The sequence below is a fragment of the Bos javanicus genome, chromosome 21 (assembly GCF_032452875.1).
Source record: "Bos javanicus breed banteng chromosome 21, ARS-OSU_banteng_1.0, whole genome shotgun sequence".
Classification (NCBI taxonomy): domain Eukaryota; kingdom Metazoa; phylum Chordata; class Mammalia; order Artiodactyla; family Bovidae; genus Bos; species Bos javanicus.
Window position 1 is genome coordinate 13,947,130 of NC_083888.1, and position 17,795 is coordinate 13,964,924.

A 17,795-nucleotide genomic window follows, 5' to 3' on the forward strand; every position below is an offset into this window, starting at 1 on the left:
AAAAGGGGGGAAAGGGAAGGAACACACACAGTCCTCGCCGGCAGAGCTTTGGTAGAAACTTGCCGCACTGTTGGGTTGTTCTTTTCTGTGGTCGGCGTGGTGGGATCAAAGCAGGGGGACTGCCCGGGGCCCCTGGCACAGGGTGGTGGGGTCCTCCTGTCTGCCGGTCTCCAGAGCACTCATATGTGCAGCCCGGCCTCCCGCCTGGCTTCTCCATCGTTTATTCCCATGCCTGCTGTGCTGTCCTTCTGAGGCATCCTGGTTCCCAGACAGCTGGTCCCCTGTGGAGGGCTCTTTGTACTCACAGATAAGCTTCCTGTGAAGCACGGGACAGGGACAGGTTGGGGAGTGTCTCTCCTTTTCTGGGATGGCTATAACCCAGCGTCGTCATGCAGGTTAGTTACAAATCTGAAGGGAATAAACATATCTCATGGTGCCTAAACATGCCTTCACTTCACCTGGAGTCTCCAGGAAGGGTGGGGACAGGGTCAGATCGGACCTCCTTTCTGGTTGGCCTTAATGACAAAGCAAGGATGTCAGCAGTGTTTTGGCTGCTCTGGAGGAGGGAAAGGACCCAGAGAGCCCCCTTGGGAGTCTCTGCCCATCATCTTCTGTGTGTGCCCAGATCACGGTGAGTGCAGGTTCTGGGCTGAGATGGCGAGACGGCAGAAACACAGACTCTCACAAGAGAACCTGGTCACACAGGGCTCTGTGGGCCTCCAGGAGGGTCTCGTCTTGCTGGCACCCCTTCCCAGTGGAGATGAAGCTTTACAGGGGGTTAGGAAGGACCAGGGAGTGAGCCCGGAGCCGATTAACGGGCAGGGGGCAGTGTGAGGGCATTGGAGGAAGAAATAATGGCATGTCGACAGGTGCAGCTTTGAGCAGGTGTGGGACTAACCAGGTGGCACCAACCAGAAGGAACCCACCTGCCCATGCAGGAGACGTGAGAGATGCAGCTTCTATCCTTGGGTTGGAAAGATTCCCTGGAAGAGGGCATGGCAACCCACTTTGGTATTCTTGCCTGGAGAATCCTGTGGACAGAGGAGCTTAAGTCACAAAGAGTCGGGCACGATGGAAGTGACTTAAGCTAACCAGGTGGCCTAGAGCTGTGAACCTAGGCCCCTCCCCAGGAGAGCACCCCAAAGTTCATGGCCTCAGGGAAACAGCGGGGTGAAAAGAAGAGAGTGGGGACTTTACGGCCAGCCTCCTCACCCCAATCCCCATCTTGGTTTTCCCCAGGACTTCCCAAGTCCTGGTAGCAGTGGAGTCTGAAGCACAGCTGAGCACAGCGCTCAGACTTGAGATCCAGAGCCGGTGACCTCAGGGGTGCTGGTATACGCCCCCAGAACTCCCTGTGGGGTGGATGAGCAGGTCTGTTTCCTTTGTCCGGGAGCAGCCTCCGAGGTTTAGTTCCGCTGGAGAGGGAGCCTGAGGAATCCGATGTGCTTGATTCCTCGTGGGCTCCCCTCCTCTTGATCCAGTTCCACCGGCTCTCTGTGTGTGTGTGTGTGTGTGTGTGTGTGTGTGCACACGGGGGTGTTTATTCCTATAAACACAAGGGGTGTCAACAGCTGCACATGGTGTATGTGGCAGGGGACGGGGTGCAGGCAGAGAACCTATCAGAGAATCAGGGGTGGGCCCTCAGGGCATCTGGAAGATGCAGTTCAACTATCAACAGCTGCACATGGTGTATGTGGCAGGGGATGGGGTGGAGGCAGAGAACCTATCAGAGAATCAGGGGTGGGCCCTCAGGGCATCTGGAAGATGCAGTTCAACTAAATGGCAATTTGGGGATGCCAGTGAAAGGGAATTTTCAGCACGTTGGTGGTATGTAAAGTTCACATCTCTGCGAGTGCTGACGGTCTGCTTTTTCCAGATTCAGCAGGCTCACTGGCTTGTGCTTCTGTTCACATGCATGTCTGCTCGGGGATAGCTCTTGGGAATCGGGCCCCTTTACTCTGGTCCGATTCTCGTTTTAGGAAACCTTTGCTGCTCTGTCTCCAGTGTCCTGGCCCCTGCCCTTCACGCTCAACACTGAACTTGCAGCCGGATGCAGTGGAGAGCCTGATGGTGGGGTCAGGGCTGCTGGGAGTTCCTCAGGCTGCGTCTATAGAGTGGGGGTGAGTGCCTTGGCTCTGTAGATTGTGGATGTCAGTCAGTGGGAGTGAGCCGCCCACTCCCCAACCCAGAGAAGGGGGCATGTGGGTGATCTAAGCCTTCACAGTGTGGACGTGGCCATGGGGATTTATCTTTCTCTTCTCTACTCTGTTGAGTAGGGGACCCTAGTGGACAGTACGAGGATACCCCCACCTTTTTTTTTAATTGGAAATAATTTCAAAGTTAAAAAATGTTGCAAAACAAATAGAGTATAGGGAACACCCAGATACACTTTATCTAGATTTTCCTATTTTAATATTTTGCCTCATTTGCCTTATGGTGGCTCTGTGTGTTCAGATTATTTTTTCTGAACCATTTGAAATAAGTTACGTGTATCATGTCCCTTCCCCCCAAAATAAAGTGTGCATTTCCTAAAAATAGGATGTCCATGTCTTTCAGTAATTAGCTACCTGATATTTATATTTGGGATAACATCAAAGCTGTGGTTTTTCTAGAACTCATCTACAGATGTGAGAGTTGGATCATAATGAAGGCTGAGTGCTGAAGAATTGATGCTTTCGAGTTGTGCTGCTGGAGAAGACTCTTGAGAGTCCCTTGGACAACAAGGAGATCAAACCAGTCAATCCTAAAGGAAATAAAGCCTGAATATTCATTGGAAGGACTGATGCTGAAGCTGAAGCTCCAAAATTTTGGCCACCTCACTCGAAGAGCCAACTCACTGGAAAAGACCTTGATGCTGAGAAAGATTGAAGGCAGGAGGAGAAGAGGGTGACAGAAGATGGGATGGTTGGATGGCATCACTGACTCAATGGACATGCGTCTGAGCCAACTCTGGGAGACTGTGAAGGACAGGGAAGCCTGGCATGCTGCAGTCCATGGGGTTGAAAAGAGTCAGACACAATCTAGCAACTGAACAACAGTAATATCATGCAGAGAAGTTTGTTATTTTATAAGTTCTAATAAGTCCCTACTATTTTTTCATGTGATTTTATCATTGTTTAGCTGCTCAGTCATGTCCTACTCTTTTGCGACCCCATGGACTGTAGCCCACTAAGCTCCTCTGTTGATGGGGTTTCCCAGATAAGAATACTGGAATGGTTGCCATTTCCTTCTCCAGAATATCTTCCTGACCTAGGAATTGAACCCATGTCTCCTGCACTGGCAGGTGGATTCTTTATTGCTGGGAAGCCCAGATTATATAATGTCCACATTTAAACATTAATAGATGGACACGTCTCAGATTTTCCCTCCTTTTGTAAGTCTTTGGATGATGTCTTGAATAGATTTAGTCTTTCAGCTTTCCTTGATCATTGCACAAATATCTCTTGCACCCCCTACAATTGTCCGATGCTGTGCTTGGTGCTGGTGTTTAAAGGTGAACAAGTTCAGACAAGCATCTCATCTGCAGGGAGCTCCCAGTTTAAGCAAGAGACAGACATCAATCAGATTATTACATAAACCACAGGTCATAATCCACAAACCAGGGGCCGGCAGCTTACGGCCCCCAGACCAAACCTGGCCTACTGCCTGTTTTTTTTACGACTCCGGAGCCAAGAATGATTTTTACAGTTTTGATGGTTGAAAGAGAATCAAAAGAAGAATAATGTTTCATGACATGTAAAACTTAAATGCAGTTCAAACCTTGGCATCCACAAATAAGGTTTTATTGAAACTCAGCCATGCCAAGCATTTCTAGCAGTTAGGTCGAGCAGCTGCCACAAAAACTAAAGGACCTGAAAAGTCAAAAATATTTAGTACTCTCCGGACTTCTAAACAGGGAGAGCTTGCTGAGTGAGTGAGTGAAGTCGCTCAGTCGTGTCCAGCTCTTTGCGACCCCATGGACTGTAGCCTACCAGGCTCCTCCGTCCGTGGGGTTTTCCAGGCAAGAATACTGGAGTGGGTTGCCAATTCCTTCTCCAAGCCCTGGTGTAAATACCCGCAGGAGTGCTAAGAAGGAGGGTTACAAGAAGAGAGGTTGTGTATAGAGGTCTGTGTGAGGACCTAGGAAAGGCTGCTGAGCTGGGAGCCGAGCGAAGGGAAGGCGTTACCTGGAGGAGTGGTTGTGCATTGCAGGCAGCACGTTCAAAGATCCTGGAGTTGAGGAGGGTGGAGTTTTCAAAAACTGAAAAGACGGCTTTTCAGTGTGATGGGAATAGAGGTGGGGTGGCAGCTCAGGAAGTGCTGCTGGAGGGGTGCCATCCAGCAGAAGGGTGCCATCTGCCCTGCCATGGTGACAGTGATTATGTGGCCTGGGGGATGGCCGTGGTTAGGGAGGGGTGGCAGTGGGTGTGCGGCTCTGCCAGAGGCCACTGACTTGTTCTTCCTCTTCTTTTAGGTAAAACTTGTTCACCAGCGTGTCGGCGTCCTGTGGCAAGCTGGTCAGCTGAGGCTCGGGGTGTGAAAGATCTGGAAGCTGTCCCATCCGAGGTGTTGAAACCAAAACAAACATTATTTGTGCAACTCTGGCACACTCCTGTGTGTGTGTGTGTGTGCAACGTCGGCTCTGTGTGTCACTGCAGGAGACACCACCCTCCGGACGCCCCTTTAAAATGTCACCCCTTCCTTTCTTCCCCGAGAGGGCTTTTGCCTTGCTAAGGGGTGGAAACAGGCTGATTTTAAAAATAATTTTAAAGCAACTCTGTCTACAAAAGTGAGAGACATCAGAAGTGACCAAGGACCCAAGGGTTTCCGACAGTCCGCTCTCCTGGATCAGCGATGTTTTGGACGTGGTTTTTCTGGGCTTGCTGGAGCGCTGGCCTTTCGTTGGTGGTGGCTGTGTCCAAGTTTTAGAGCGCGGGGCGTAGAGCTGCTCAGCTCGTACAAGGTGTAAACCAGTCCTTGTGGTTCCTTTTCTTTCCTTTTCCCAAAGGGTTCAGCAGAACTGGCCATGGCTAGCTCACAAAGAATTCTGAGTATCAGGGAGAGACCTCTACCTGTGTTTGCTGTGAGTGAGTGTGTGAGTGTGTGTGTGTGTGTGTGTGTGTGTGTGTACGTGAGATAATTTCTCCATCTCCAAAGAGAAAGTGCTCACCCGTCTTCAGTTAGTAACATCCGTTGTTTCTCTGCCCTGTCAGCGTTCTACGTTGTTGGTCTTAGAAATGGAATTAAAACAAAAAAAAATCACTGTGATCATTTGAATGGTGATCTGGTTGGCTGATAAAAAACCCCTGCCAGGGACTGTTGGTCCAGGCCAGGCTGGTCCAGGAGCCCACCCAGGTACAGGTGCTGAGAGCAGGCGGGCCCCTCCTGCAGGTGGGGCCGGGGGTCCGGGCGGCGGGCTGTCCCACAGCTCGAGCGCCCAACACTTGCTGGCTTCTGGAAGCGGGGCCTCGGGCTGACTTCTCGGGACGCTAGAGGCCTCCGGTCTCCCAGTGTCCTTCTGGCTAAAGTCTCCGGGCAGTGCCTTGGGGTGCGGGGGACTCTGTTCTTTCTGGAAGGATGTTTTTAAAATTTTTCTATCTCTTTCCTGGCGTTCTGCAGGGTTCCCATATTTGCCTGTGTATTGGCTCCTCCACCGCTTGGGATGAAAAACTCCAGCCTTTTACCACTTGCCTCCTCTATTCAAATTCTTCAGTTTCCTGAGAAGGGGGCTGCCCTGCTTTGGGGTCCCCTGGCTCCCAAGCCCAGCTGGGCCTGCCAGGCTGACTCGCTGGCCTGTGGGGGACGGAGGACGATGCTTGGGGATGGCCAGCCTGAAGGTGGGGGCCCACTGCCCCTTGGCGCCTCCCGTGACCACACTGCTTTCGCTGGCCTCCCTTCTCCCTTTCTCTGCCCTGTTTGCCGGAGGGCTGGGACAGCTTTGTCTCTGCCATCTACTGTGTCCTCGCGGGGGGTGACTCAGTGGGCCGGGGCACCTGGGAGCTGTGTGCCCTCATAACCTTCGAACTGGAGCCACGGCTCCCACTTGCCTTTCCATCCTCGGAGAAGATGGTTCTTCTGCCTGACGGGTAAATACCAGGTGCTTGCCACTGGGCCTGGCAGAGGCAGCCCCCAAGGATGACCTTCCAGATGCCAGGGCTCTGGCACCACAGGCTCTTAAATAAAAACCCTTCTGGCGCAAACTGTGTGCATTGCCTTGAATGTTTTCTGAGCTGGGAGTCCAGTAGGGTGCCTTCCTGTGATCAGAAAGGCGGGCCTGAGGCTGGGAGGGGCAGAGATAGGGGACCATGGGCAGGTCCCTGGTCCTGGGAGTTTAGAAAAATATCCCAGGGGCGTGGCACACTGCCCTGCTTTGTCCACTGCGCACCCCTCGCTGGTGGAGAGGCGGCAAGGTGAAGTAGGCAGGCTGGCCTTTGTGTCGACTGGAACTGGGGGGAGTGGGTTCCCGGGCAGTGGGAAGAAGGGAGGGTGGGGTGGGAGAGGAGGCAACGGGGGGACCCTTCCATTACCTGCATTATCCAGCCCCTCCTCTATGAAGATAAGTTCTGTTTCTTAAAAGCAGAGTGAGTTGGGCCTTGGAAAAGCAAAGTTGGGCTGGAGGGAATGTCAGAGCTGGTAGGTGGTCTTCTTCCCTCTTTTTGTTCTTTTCCTGGGCCCTTCAGAGGGGCCGACTTCATGGTGAAAGGGGCCCATGGTCCAAAAGGATCCCACACCCCCAGCATCTCTGCTTTCCTCCCTTGGGGAAGTTTAGGTGTCCTTAAATGGGGGTACCCCGATCCCGAAGACCCGGTTCCCATTCTTTTACAAGCGCATGAAATTCAAAGTGTTAGTCCATCAGCTCAACTCTTTGTGACCCTATGGACTATAGCCCGCTAAGATCCTCTGTCTGTATTCTCCAGGCATGAATACTGGAGTGGGTTGCCATTCCCTTCTCCAGGGGATCTGCCTGACCCAAGGGATTGAACCTGGGGTTTCCTGCATTGCAGGCAGATTCTTTACCAGGCTTTATCTGAGCCACCAGGGAAGCCCCATCACATGTCCAGCATCAGATCTGAAAGGTGTGAATGCTGTGGAGACGCAATCTAGTCTGGTGTCTTCTGGATTCACTTAAAAAATAGGACTGGAAGTTATGAGAAAAACATTTCAGACTGATTTAAAAAGCAAATTTTGATTAAAAGTGAATTTATTATAAAAGCAATGTTTTTATGGGGGACATTTTGGAAGATAGTTAATTATAAAGAAGATAAAATAAGTTATCAGATAACTCGGAATGGCATTTCAGTGTCTCTCCCTCCTTCCCTTCCTTTGGTCATTTATCTGCATTTATCATTTGCAAACATTTATTGAGGACCCACTTATGCAGGGCTCTGTGTTAACTGGAAAGCTCAGGAAGCTGAGTCTGAAGGGAAGACCAGACACGGTGGCCTAGAGGGATGGCAGGGTGACAAGGGTGTGGCAGGGATGGGGGTGGATGGGGGCCTCAGAAGCCTTGACAAGCGAAGGAGCCAGCTCTGCTTACACTTCTGTGCCTTTTCAACTGTTCTCTACACATTTGGGTCATATGACCTGATTTTTTTCACTTACCATTATGAGCATTTCCCTGTGTCCACAAATATTTAACACTTTTTAAAAGAGACTTGGCATTGTATTTGGGAGAACTGCACCACCGAGGGACTCCATCTCTAACTGATACCCGCAAAAGCAGAGGGACAGGAAGAGCCCCTTGGCCAAGCACAAGGAGTGAGGCCCCTGGGGTCTGAACTGCACCCCAAGGAGAGCTCAGACTATGGCTAGTTTCTTTTTCTCCTCCTCCTCTTTCCTCCCTTTTAGGCCCCTTCCTGGGGAAGGATGAGGTCGACCTGAGTGCAGAGCTTGGCTCATCCCGGTCTAGCATCATCTCTGCTGGCGCCCAGGCCCGGCTGTGTGTGGTTCTGACCCTTGGCTGTCTGCACCCTGGTCGAGCAGCTCAGGGACCGTCCATGTGTCACTGAGTGGAGCTCACAAAGGGCAGCTGCTGCCCTGGCTCCCGACCTGAGCGCAGCAGACTCATCAGAGCCCTACCTGGCTTCCCAAAACCGCCGTGGGCGTGGCATCAGCACGTGTCCCCGGTGATCCCGAGGTGCAGGGGGGGGGTTCCGGAGCACTGGCGCCCCCTGCCCTGTCCTGGAAGCGGCCGTCGAAGGAGGTCAGGATTCAGTCTTTTTTCAGATGTCTATCCGAAAGTCTCGGCATCACTGACATGGGATGCCGCCTCTGTTGCGCACTACTGCGTTCAACATCAGAGGTTTGTGTTCAGTTTTGCAGCTTACCTCTGCGGTGCTGACGGTCATCCTTGGAACGAGATCCTAGGGCCTGGACGGAGCCGACCCCAAAGTCTGCACCCCGGGATGGAGCGCCGCGGAGCGAGACGACGCTGGAAAGTGTAGGGCGGGGGTTCAGGTTGGGGTCGCAGAGTCCAGCACTGTCGGTCCACACTTGAGGAGACTCGGGCTCCGGAGTTGGCGGGAGCTTCGGCCCTCTCCCCCACTGAGGGTAAGTTCCCGCTGAGCCCGAAGCGTCTGTACCCAGAACCCTAAGCAAGACCCAGCCGGAGGCCGCCGCCTTCGCCTCGCCTCGCGGCTCTCCGCGCCCTGGCTGGCGCGGCGGGGGTGCTGGGGGCTGTGTCTCCGCACCCCGGGACTGGAGAGGCTGTGGCGACAGCCTGCGGGGCCGGGGGTGGATTCGGACCCCCCTATAAAAACACACACACACACACACACAAACACACCTCAGATTGACAACACGGTGCCCCTCTAGGGAGACCGCCGTCAGGGCGTTCCCGAAGGCAGTCAGGCGCCAAGACTCAAGAGTCTGAAAGCCCCGAACCTCACCTGGCCTGCCCAAAGAGCACTGCGGCCGGTGGGGGCACCCCGACACCCGACAATTTGCCCCCGCCCCACCCTGGCCGACCTCAGCTTCCGCTGCGGCGACATCGGCTGCACGTCTCCTGGTACTGAGGAGCCTCCCGAGGATGCACTCGCTGGAGCTCATCATGTGGGCTCTCAAAGAGCAGGCCTGTGGCCTGGGACTCTGCATTTCCAACAAGCTCCCAGGCGAGGCCTCATCCCGGAGAGCTAGAAGGCGGCGGGCTCCCTGTGCCCCGCCCGGCGCCGCGGCCCCGGGCCTTCCCGAGTTCTGGCCCCCCACGCCTTGGCCCGTCTTCCGCCATAGCCCTTAGTTACCGCGATGCCCACCCCCAACCTGGCCCCCGATGTCCCAGCTGGAGGGTCACCCATGGTCCCTCGTCCCAGATACTGGAGGTCAGAAAGCCAGCAGGGGCTTGCCCGACGTGCCTTGGAGGGAGAACGGGGACTTAGAGGGGCGGCAGGTCCCTTCCCGTGCGCAGGAGAACCATCCTGCTTGGAGGATCAGCGTTTCCAGGTTCCTGGGTACCTGGTAAGATGGTCCTGATGTCTAAGGAAGGGTTAAAACTAGTCTGAGTGGAGGGTTGGTTGTCAACCCTCCTGTATGTCCGGGCTCTTCCTGGTGAGCAGGGGGAAAAAACAAAAAAACTTCAAAAAGTACTACTGAGTTTCCTTCTCAGAACCTACAGGTGAAAAGCTCCAATTCAGAGAGGGTGTCTTGCCCATGAGGAAAAGCCAGCCGCCCACTGCAGGGCTCACCTGGTCCCGCAGGGCCCACCTGGTCCTGCAGGCCAGGTCATCTGGAGGCAGCGGCCTGGGTCCTGCCTGGAGCCCAGTGCCTTGTTAAGTCCCTGATGACAGGCCAGGTCTCAGGCGCACTGAGCCACAGGTGCCACGCCAGCACCCGCTGCAGCGTGGGTCTGAAGAGGCGTAAGAGAATCATGCAGGTGGATGGGTGGCTGTGCCGATTCTGAGCGGGCGTGGGGGAAGATAGCAGGGCGGGGGTCCCTGGGCCTGACTCCCAGAAGGACCCAGTGGCAGAGGGGAGGGGCTGCGTAGCTCGGGCTCCATGCAACTGCTGCGAACTGGGGAGGGGGACGTGAATGGGGCTGTTTGGGGTGGCACACGTCTCCATCCAACGAGACGTCGCTCTCAGAGAAGGGCAAGGTGGCACGCCACCTCCAAGCCCTTGAGAAGGCAGAGGAGTCGGCCGCCAGCAAGTCTGCTCCTGAGGAAAGCCTGAGCCTCCCGAAGCACCACCCACCCCCCCCAATCTCTCTCTCCCCGACCGTGAACTCATCAGGTGCATCTCCCAGCTGGCTCCCCAGAGCCCCACTGGCCTCTCTCTGGGGTCCCCTGGGCACGCCCGCTTACCTTCCCAGGCCCTGATGTCAGCCGAGTCATCTTTGACTCAGTGTCTATTCTCCTCCTCCGCCCTCCCCGCCCCCACCCGGTGGCTCACCAGTCCTGTCGCGTCTCCAGGCATCCTAAGTTTTCCCCTGCCACCATGCTTCCCACCCACAGCCCCTGCTCTGGTCAGGGCCCCTCCTCCAGAGACCCTAAACTCCTAGCTGGTTTCCTAACTGGTCTCTCAGCCCCTGGGCTCCCCTGGGCTCTGCCCACCTTCTTTGCAGAGAGGGCAGTGCACCCAAGTGCTCCTTTGGTCAATAAACCTTCAGCGGCTCCCTGTTGCCAACAGATTAAAAGTCCAAACTCTTTAACTCAGCCCTGGAGGCTCTTCACAGCCTCTCCCAGCCCCTCCTGGCCCTCCGTTTCCCTTCGCCCCGCCAGTCACCTGCCCAGCCCTTTTGTTTGCATCCAGCCAACCTCCTCAGTGGTTCCTGGATGAGCCACACACCGTCCCTTTCCAGTTCAGATCCAGTTCAAGGTCTGCTTCTCCATGGTGATATCGCCCACCGTGCTGGGTGATGGCTGTGGTGGCACTCTGCAGAGGGGTCTGTTCTCCGAGGTGGCCGGGCCCTGTTGGCATCTAAGATAGCGGGATCTCAGAGGCCAGCACCATTTGCGTGTGCTCGTCGGTCGCCTGCGGGCTTGAGACCATGGGGTCATTTTGGCCTCCTGGTTTCTGCCTTCTGCACATTTGCAGCTGTATTTATTTACCAGGCCACCCTGGGTGTGAGATGCCATTAAGACTGCATCATATAAAATATTCAGGGGCAGTGCTTTGACTTTCTGGAGGAACGGGGGCGGGTGTTCTGGGGAGGGCTGACCCTGTGTGTCACAGGCACTCATGCACACACTTCTACAAGGGGGCTTCAGACGTTTGCTGCTTTTAAACCTTCTTTCCTCTTGCCACTGGAGTGTCCCCTGGGCCCCCGATCAGCGTCCAGCCTCGCATGGAGTCTTGCCAACAGCCCTCTCTTCTCCCACCCTCTCTTGACTCTGGATGCTCCCCTCCCATCCCTTTCCCCTCAATCAAAAGCATCGGCCCTCCCTCTACTTGTTGCGGGCAGTTAGTCCCCACTCTTCGCTGAGCCTTGGGATGGTCTCCCTCAGGCTCTGGGGAACCTCGCCTCCTTCCATGAGTCTTGATCATACCCTTCCTTGCTGCCTCTGCCCCAAGCAAACAGCACTCTTTGTCTCAAAAGGGGCTGTTACTCTGACGTTGCCCCCCGCGTACTTGTGGATATAACCGCAAGGCCAGCCAGCGCTCACTGGCCAGCCTCTCCCTTATGATGCTCTAGCTTCTGGGTGGGTGTGGACTGGAATGCTTTGTGTGTGTATGTGTGTGTGTGCCAAGTCTGGGCACTTGGTCGGGGGAGCAGTGATCACTTTTGATAGTGACAATGACGGTAGTATGAGGATCTGGCGGTCAGTGACCTTGGAAATAGCTTTAGAGTGAAGGATGGTGTGTCAACCAGCATTTCACTTTGAGAGTACTCTGCAAGCCCAGCCACGATCCAGTCACCTGTAAAGTTTCATACAAAAGGAGAAGACGAAAGAAGAGGTACATCAGGAGAGCTAGGAGGAGGGGCCCCCAGTATTTGTAAATGAAGGGGGGAGTACATCACTGCAGTAGTCACTGCAGTCGGTACATCACTGGCCGTCCTGAGTCTCTGGGCCTCATGGGAGATGCTGTGATTTCATTCATTCGCCCTATTCTGCCAGGTTCTAGGAACTGGGAACACCCAGGAGGACAAGACAGACTCAACTTCCGCTGCCATCAAATTTATGCTAAGCAAAAGACAGGTAAAAATCCTGCCATCCTGCTGAAAGCGCTAAGGGGTGATGGTGCACAGGTGGTGGTCAGCCAGCCCCTGAATGGAACTTGAAGGGACAGAAGGGGACTCTGGTTGGAGGATGGATGATCCAGAGGGAGGCTCAGGAGGAATGGCTACGAGGTGGGCTGTGTCCAGACACCATCATGGGGACTACTTTGCTGCCAAAGAGCCTGATTTCCCAGCATCAGACATCCTCTCTCCAAGAGCAGGGCTACCCTGCTCCTGAGAGAGCCTCATGACTCCTTGCAAAGAGAAATGTGGGAGAAGAGGGGATGGGTGCCGATGGTTCCAATCTGGATTGTTTCAACTGTCACTCGGGCAGGATGAGCCCTCCAGGAATTATCCAGCTGATTTCCTAGAGAACCTGCAAGGCATCTAGATCCAGTTTCATCCCAGAAAAGGGCACGGTGAGTGGAGGGCGTCAGGTTTGGGTCTGCCCCCAGGCTCAGACTTTTCAGCATCCCTGACAGGTGACTCCCTCGAGTCTCTAGGCAGCGGGACCCACCAGGATTTCCTGGTGGGGAAGGAGTTCCAGGATGGCTCTCTCTTTGTAGGAAAAGTTGGAGGCTTAGGTTGATGCTGTCTTCTGGAGAAGACTCTTCTCTGCTGCGGGCATGTACCTGCTGGCCGTGACAGACGGGACCACCATAATCCAAGTTCATAGTCGGAGGTGCCCGAACCAACTCGATGACAGGAAGCTGAGCTGCAAGTGCGTGGAGGGCTGGCTCATTCTGGTTCCCCATGCACTCAGAGGGTAGCCCTTCCTTGGGGTCAGGGTTAAAGGAGGTGAGGGAGGGCTCGCTGGGCTCCCTTTTGTCTACAAACCCACTGGCCGCACAGCTCGGTTTCTGAGCAGATTTGTCTGGATCCACCAGTGCCCTCAAGGCAAAAGCAGCTTCGAGAGCTGGGTTTACTGTTCTGGGTTCTCTTCTCTATGACTCTGCCCAGTAATTCCCAGCTATCTTGATATCTCTTTGATGCCTTTAAGAAGATTGTCCATTTTATAATATTCTAGCTTTTGCTTTTTTTTTTTTTTAAGTGTCTCCAGGGGATAGTTTCAAAGGCCTAATGGGCCATTTCCACCAACGGAAGTCCTCAGTTACTTTTCTCAGTGCCACCCTGCCATGGGGCTCCTGGCCAGCTTCAGAGGTGCCCACCCTGGGAGGAGAGTGTCCTGCAGAGCCGTGGTGGGGGACGGGCAGAGGGAGATGGTTGGGCCCTGGGTCTTTGAGGCAGAAAGAACTCAGAGGGACAGCCTCAGGTCAGGGTCAGAGGCCTGCCCACCTTCCCAGGAGGGTATGCAGGGTCCCGCCGCTGGGCCACCCAGGGAAGCCTCTCACACTGGCCTCTTCATTCATTGGCTATTGAGTCCTTATTTTTCTCAGGGACTTCAGGATAGGAACAACCAGAAGGAAAGAAGAAGAGTCAGGCATGCGGGGTGGGCCTGCAGGCTCAGAGGGCCAGAGAGGAGGGATCAAATTGCCTGCAGATATAAGGCACCCCCAGATTTTTAGGGGACTCCCACCTAAGCCTTTAGGTAGGGTATTCTGTTTTTTTTTTTTTGCCCTGAACTTAGGCAATATTATGAGAGACCCAAGTGGAAATCAAATTACATTTACATTTGTTCAAATTCACTCCAATTATTTCCCCACATATATGTATTCTACCCATCCATTTATCTATTTACGTTACGATGCTCAGCGTGTGTCTCTGACCCAGGGTGTGCCTCTGCCTTGTCTCATGCACTTCTGTGCCAACGGTCGCTTATTTGGCAGAGGACATGTTGTATTTACGCCTCTCTTATTACTAATATCAAATAAGGAGGAAGAGAGAGGCAGTGAGGAGACTGAGTCCAGAAGGTCTAGATGACCGCCAGGTGCTCGGGAGGCTGGGGATGAGCCCGAGGAGACACGGGGACAAAAGCTAAAGACAGCAATATTTTCTCTTTTGTGTCAAACGCTGCACGCTCTCTGCAATGTAAGTCATCTCCACAAAAACCCACCCTTCCTGCCAATTTGCAAAATCCCCTACAGGCTTGGGTTGGTTGCATTTGGGGTTCCTGCCACCCCTTAGTTCAACAATGTTTCCAAGGACATGGATGGGGTCTCCTGAGGAACGCACTGTCTTTTATCTGAATGTTCTCCTATTCCAGGACCTTTACATGGTTTCTTCCAAAAAACCTCCTTGCACGAGCCTCTGACGACTGCCTTCTCTGATCATTTCAAAGGATAGATTCCTGAAAAGGGGGACCTCAGGGCAAAAGCTTTTGGTGCATTTTATACCATTGCTTTTGTTTTTCCTGCAGCGTTTATACCAGCTTGCACGCCAAGAAGCTGCAGATGGTCACCTGAGCCTCATTGGACACTCCTGTGAACGTACCTTGTCCTGACTCCGTGATTCCTCACCCTTCTGTCAATTCCACGTGTGTCCTGGAAACAGCCCGGGAGGAGGGAGGAGTCAGGGTTGTCGGAAGGGCTTACAGACCTCTCCTCGGAGAGGAGGGTGCGGATACTAGGGAGGTGTGCCTACAGCCCATGCTAATGGCCCCTGGGAGGAGGTGTTTTTTTTTTAATGATTAGTTTGGCCTTGGAGTTGATCAGTTTTGGATACCAAAGAAAACCAGGCTTCTGAGCTTGTGAAGCCAGGTCAGAGGTCCTTCTGCCTCCTCTGGGCCTCCCGTGGCCTCTAGGGACAAGGATGCTCCTAGGTAGTGAGCCAGCCAGCCCTTCCGGTAACCTCCTTAGGCAGCTCGGCTGGCAGGGAGGGACCCCCCTCAGTCTCATGGTTGCACAGGTCTTGATTCATTCATTTCACAAATATTTACTGAGCACTTACTATGCGTCAAGCCCTAATGTGAGCATGAGGTGGGGCGGGTGGGTCACACCAGCCAACAAAACGGAGGGAAGCAGCCCTGCCCGTCTAGACTTCATATTCTCAGACACGTTTTTCTGCTCGAGTATCACCTTAGAAATCTTTCACCCTCAGAGTTGGACTTCCCTCCCTCTCTGCTTCACGGCCCTCCCCTCCCCACGAGGCTGACTTGGTCCTGGATCAAGGATGGCTCCCCCAGGGCTTGTATTTGTCGCAGCTTAGTGTGTATGCATTTTCTATAGCTTCTATTCCCAGCCTTTGGGGACTGAGTGGACCCCTTTGACAAGTTTAGACTGGAGGGTAGTAGGGGCAAGTTTCAGGGAAACCAGAGCTTAGCATTGGCACCAGCAGGCTTTCAGTGGAGTAGGGGGCGAAATGCAGGGCTCCGGGGCCTTGGGGGTGGCCTGGGCACTGGTCAGATGCAGCCTGTGGTATATTCCCTGGGCGGCCCAGACTCAGTACAGATTCATTCAGCTGCGTGTTGTGACCTGAGATCCTGGCACTGCTGGGGTTTAGATTTCTTCAGAAGGCAGCAGTTGAAGAAAGGACTTGATCCAGCCCTAAGTATCTTCTGGATGCGTTCATTTTCATTCTGTCTTGTGTCACATCACATGGATTGAGGAATGGGATGGGCCGCGTATTTGCATGATTGCAATCTAGCACGTTTCCCTACGTGCGAGTGACTGAGCTCCTGTAAGCCCTGCCTGTCACCGGCAGGGTGGGGGCGTGGCCTGCTGGCTGGGCCCCTCCCGCCCATCCAAGTCATCCGCAACCCTCGGGGTCCCGTGGCCTCCTGTGCTCCCGGCCAGGGGTCAACGGAGGGCCAAAACACACCTGTGCTATCCTGCCACGTCCCGCAAAGGGGCTTCTCACGGTCCCTTGGCCTTAGACATCAGCTTGAGGAAGCAAACGTGAAACACAGCTCCTTCCCCATTGTCCCCAGTCAGACCAGTCCCACCAGACATTTCTTGGTCTCTTCTGTAGACTTGGCCAAGACTTCAGCAAGGCTGGGGCATGGGGGTGGGGGTGGGGGTGGCAGGCTGAGCCACAGAGAGTTCTCAGAAACCGTCACCAGGGCCCTCCCAGCCCCCTGATAACCATTTCTCCTCCCCCAATCCTGTCCTGTGAGAAGGAGAAGTCCTCCACTATAAGTCTAAGCTGGCACATTCTGGCCCCTAGGGGCGCTCGACGCCGTGAGATACCGAGATGCTGTCCACTCACAGAGCAGCCCACCCCCACCCCCCAGGGGCAGGTAAGGGGCCTTGTCACCTGCTAAATCTGGATGTGGGCCCTCGGGTGGCCCTTCTGTCTGAAGTGCCGTGGGAGACTCTGATGCGGGCAGGGCAGGTGCTCCATCCACCCCCCACCCTGCACCCCCATCTCCCACCCCCATCAGGAGACAGCTTCCTGGGAGGACAGGGGAGCCCCCTCGGGTCTCGTGAAACTGCCGAGTCCCAGAGTCGGGGGCGGACGGGTGAGGCCAGGGGGGTTCCATGCCTTCCTCGAGGCAAGCAGTCCTTCTCTTGATAAGAGGGCTGTTGGTGCGTCTTCTGCATCTGCCTCTGTGAGTAAATGAAGTGGTTAGGCAGGGTCGCTGGGGTCCCCCGGTCGCCCCAGGTGTGGGCATATTTTGCGGGATATTTTAACGGGGCCCAGGGAGGGGCTATCCTATCAGGTTCCATGGCATGCCGACACATGCTTTTACAAACTGTGTTGCTTTAAAAGTATGAACTCTGGAAACATCCTAGAGGGCGTCTTAACAGCTGTCCCAGGGTGAGCGTCTCTCCCAGCCTGGGGGACCACTGTTTGCTTCCCTACTGCTTGAGGATGATGCTGGGCTGAGAACAGCAATTTTCTTCCTAAGACACAATTCTCCTCCAAAGGAGCGTTCTAAGCGTGGAGAGCAAACACACCAGCCCATCCTTGTAGAATTTCTTGGTTTCTCTCTTTTATATGTGTCCTGTCAGGCCATGTCAGTGTGTTCCAGGGCCAACAGAAGCGGCCTGGCGGGAATTGGCTGGGTCTCGCTATTTGATTGCTTTTTTAGAGCCCAGTAAAGGGGACTGTTGTTTCCGAGGGCCCCTGGAAACACACATGTGGGCCACAATGTCAGGACCGGCTGAGCATTCTGAATGCCTGCTTCTGGCCCCTGCAGCCCCTGCACCCCCCAAAACTCAGCACACTCCTGTTAACGGCTTCAGTCAGAATCAAACAAGGTGTGTGCCCTGAGCTGGGACGCAGCTGGGTCAAGCAGAAGGAAAGGGCGGAGTCCTCCAATAAACTGTTGATACTTATCTCTGATATGGCAGCTGCGCTGGGGGCCAGGGCGGTGGCTTCCTCCCTTCTGTACTCAGGCCCCTTCCGGGGAGCTGGGGAAGCTCTCAGGGAGATGGTTGCAGAAATGAAAAACAACCCCCTGATGAGAGGCCTCTTTTGAGAACGGACTTCCAGACCTGCCTTTAAACAGAGGTGCAGGGAGCGGAGGCTGACACCTCCCAGAGGTGCGGGAGAGAGTGTATGAATGTGTAACCCTTCATTTGAATCACTGCCCAGTTGCCTCTGCCCCTAGGCTGCCAACACCCCTGCATATTTGTAAGGAATCAGGTGTCTAGTCACTTAGCAGACTGGTAAAGGAAGACTCAGGTTAAGGTTAACCTCAGGTTAACCTCAGGTTAACTTTGAGGTTATGTTAGGGTAGGCCAAACTGCTATAACAAATAGACCCAAAATATGAGGGCTCCAACACGAAAGACGTTTCTTTCTTTCTTGCATACTAGTCCAGT

The 17,795-nt window shown here is 54.2% G+C and overlaps 1 protein-coding gene across 3 annotated transcripts in view; it reads left to right on the forward strand.

Annotated features, from left to right (window-relative positions):
- Positions 1-6,179, forward strand: part of FAM174B (family with sequence similarity 174 member B) — a 41,053-nt gene extending 34,874 nt beyond the window's left edge. For 2 of the 3 annotated variants that reach the window (XM_061394305.1, XM_061394306.1), the window contains one exon: positions 4,454-6,179. In XM_061394305.1, the coding sequence (XP_061250289.1) occupies positions 4,454-4,457 (4 nt within the window). In that variant the 3' untranslated portion in view covers positions 4,458-6,179. The remainder of the gene's footprint in view (positions 1-4,453) is intronic. The other variant, XR_009732031.1, reaches the window with a different exon arrangement.
- Positions 6,180-17,795: the final 11,616 nt, after the last annotated feature.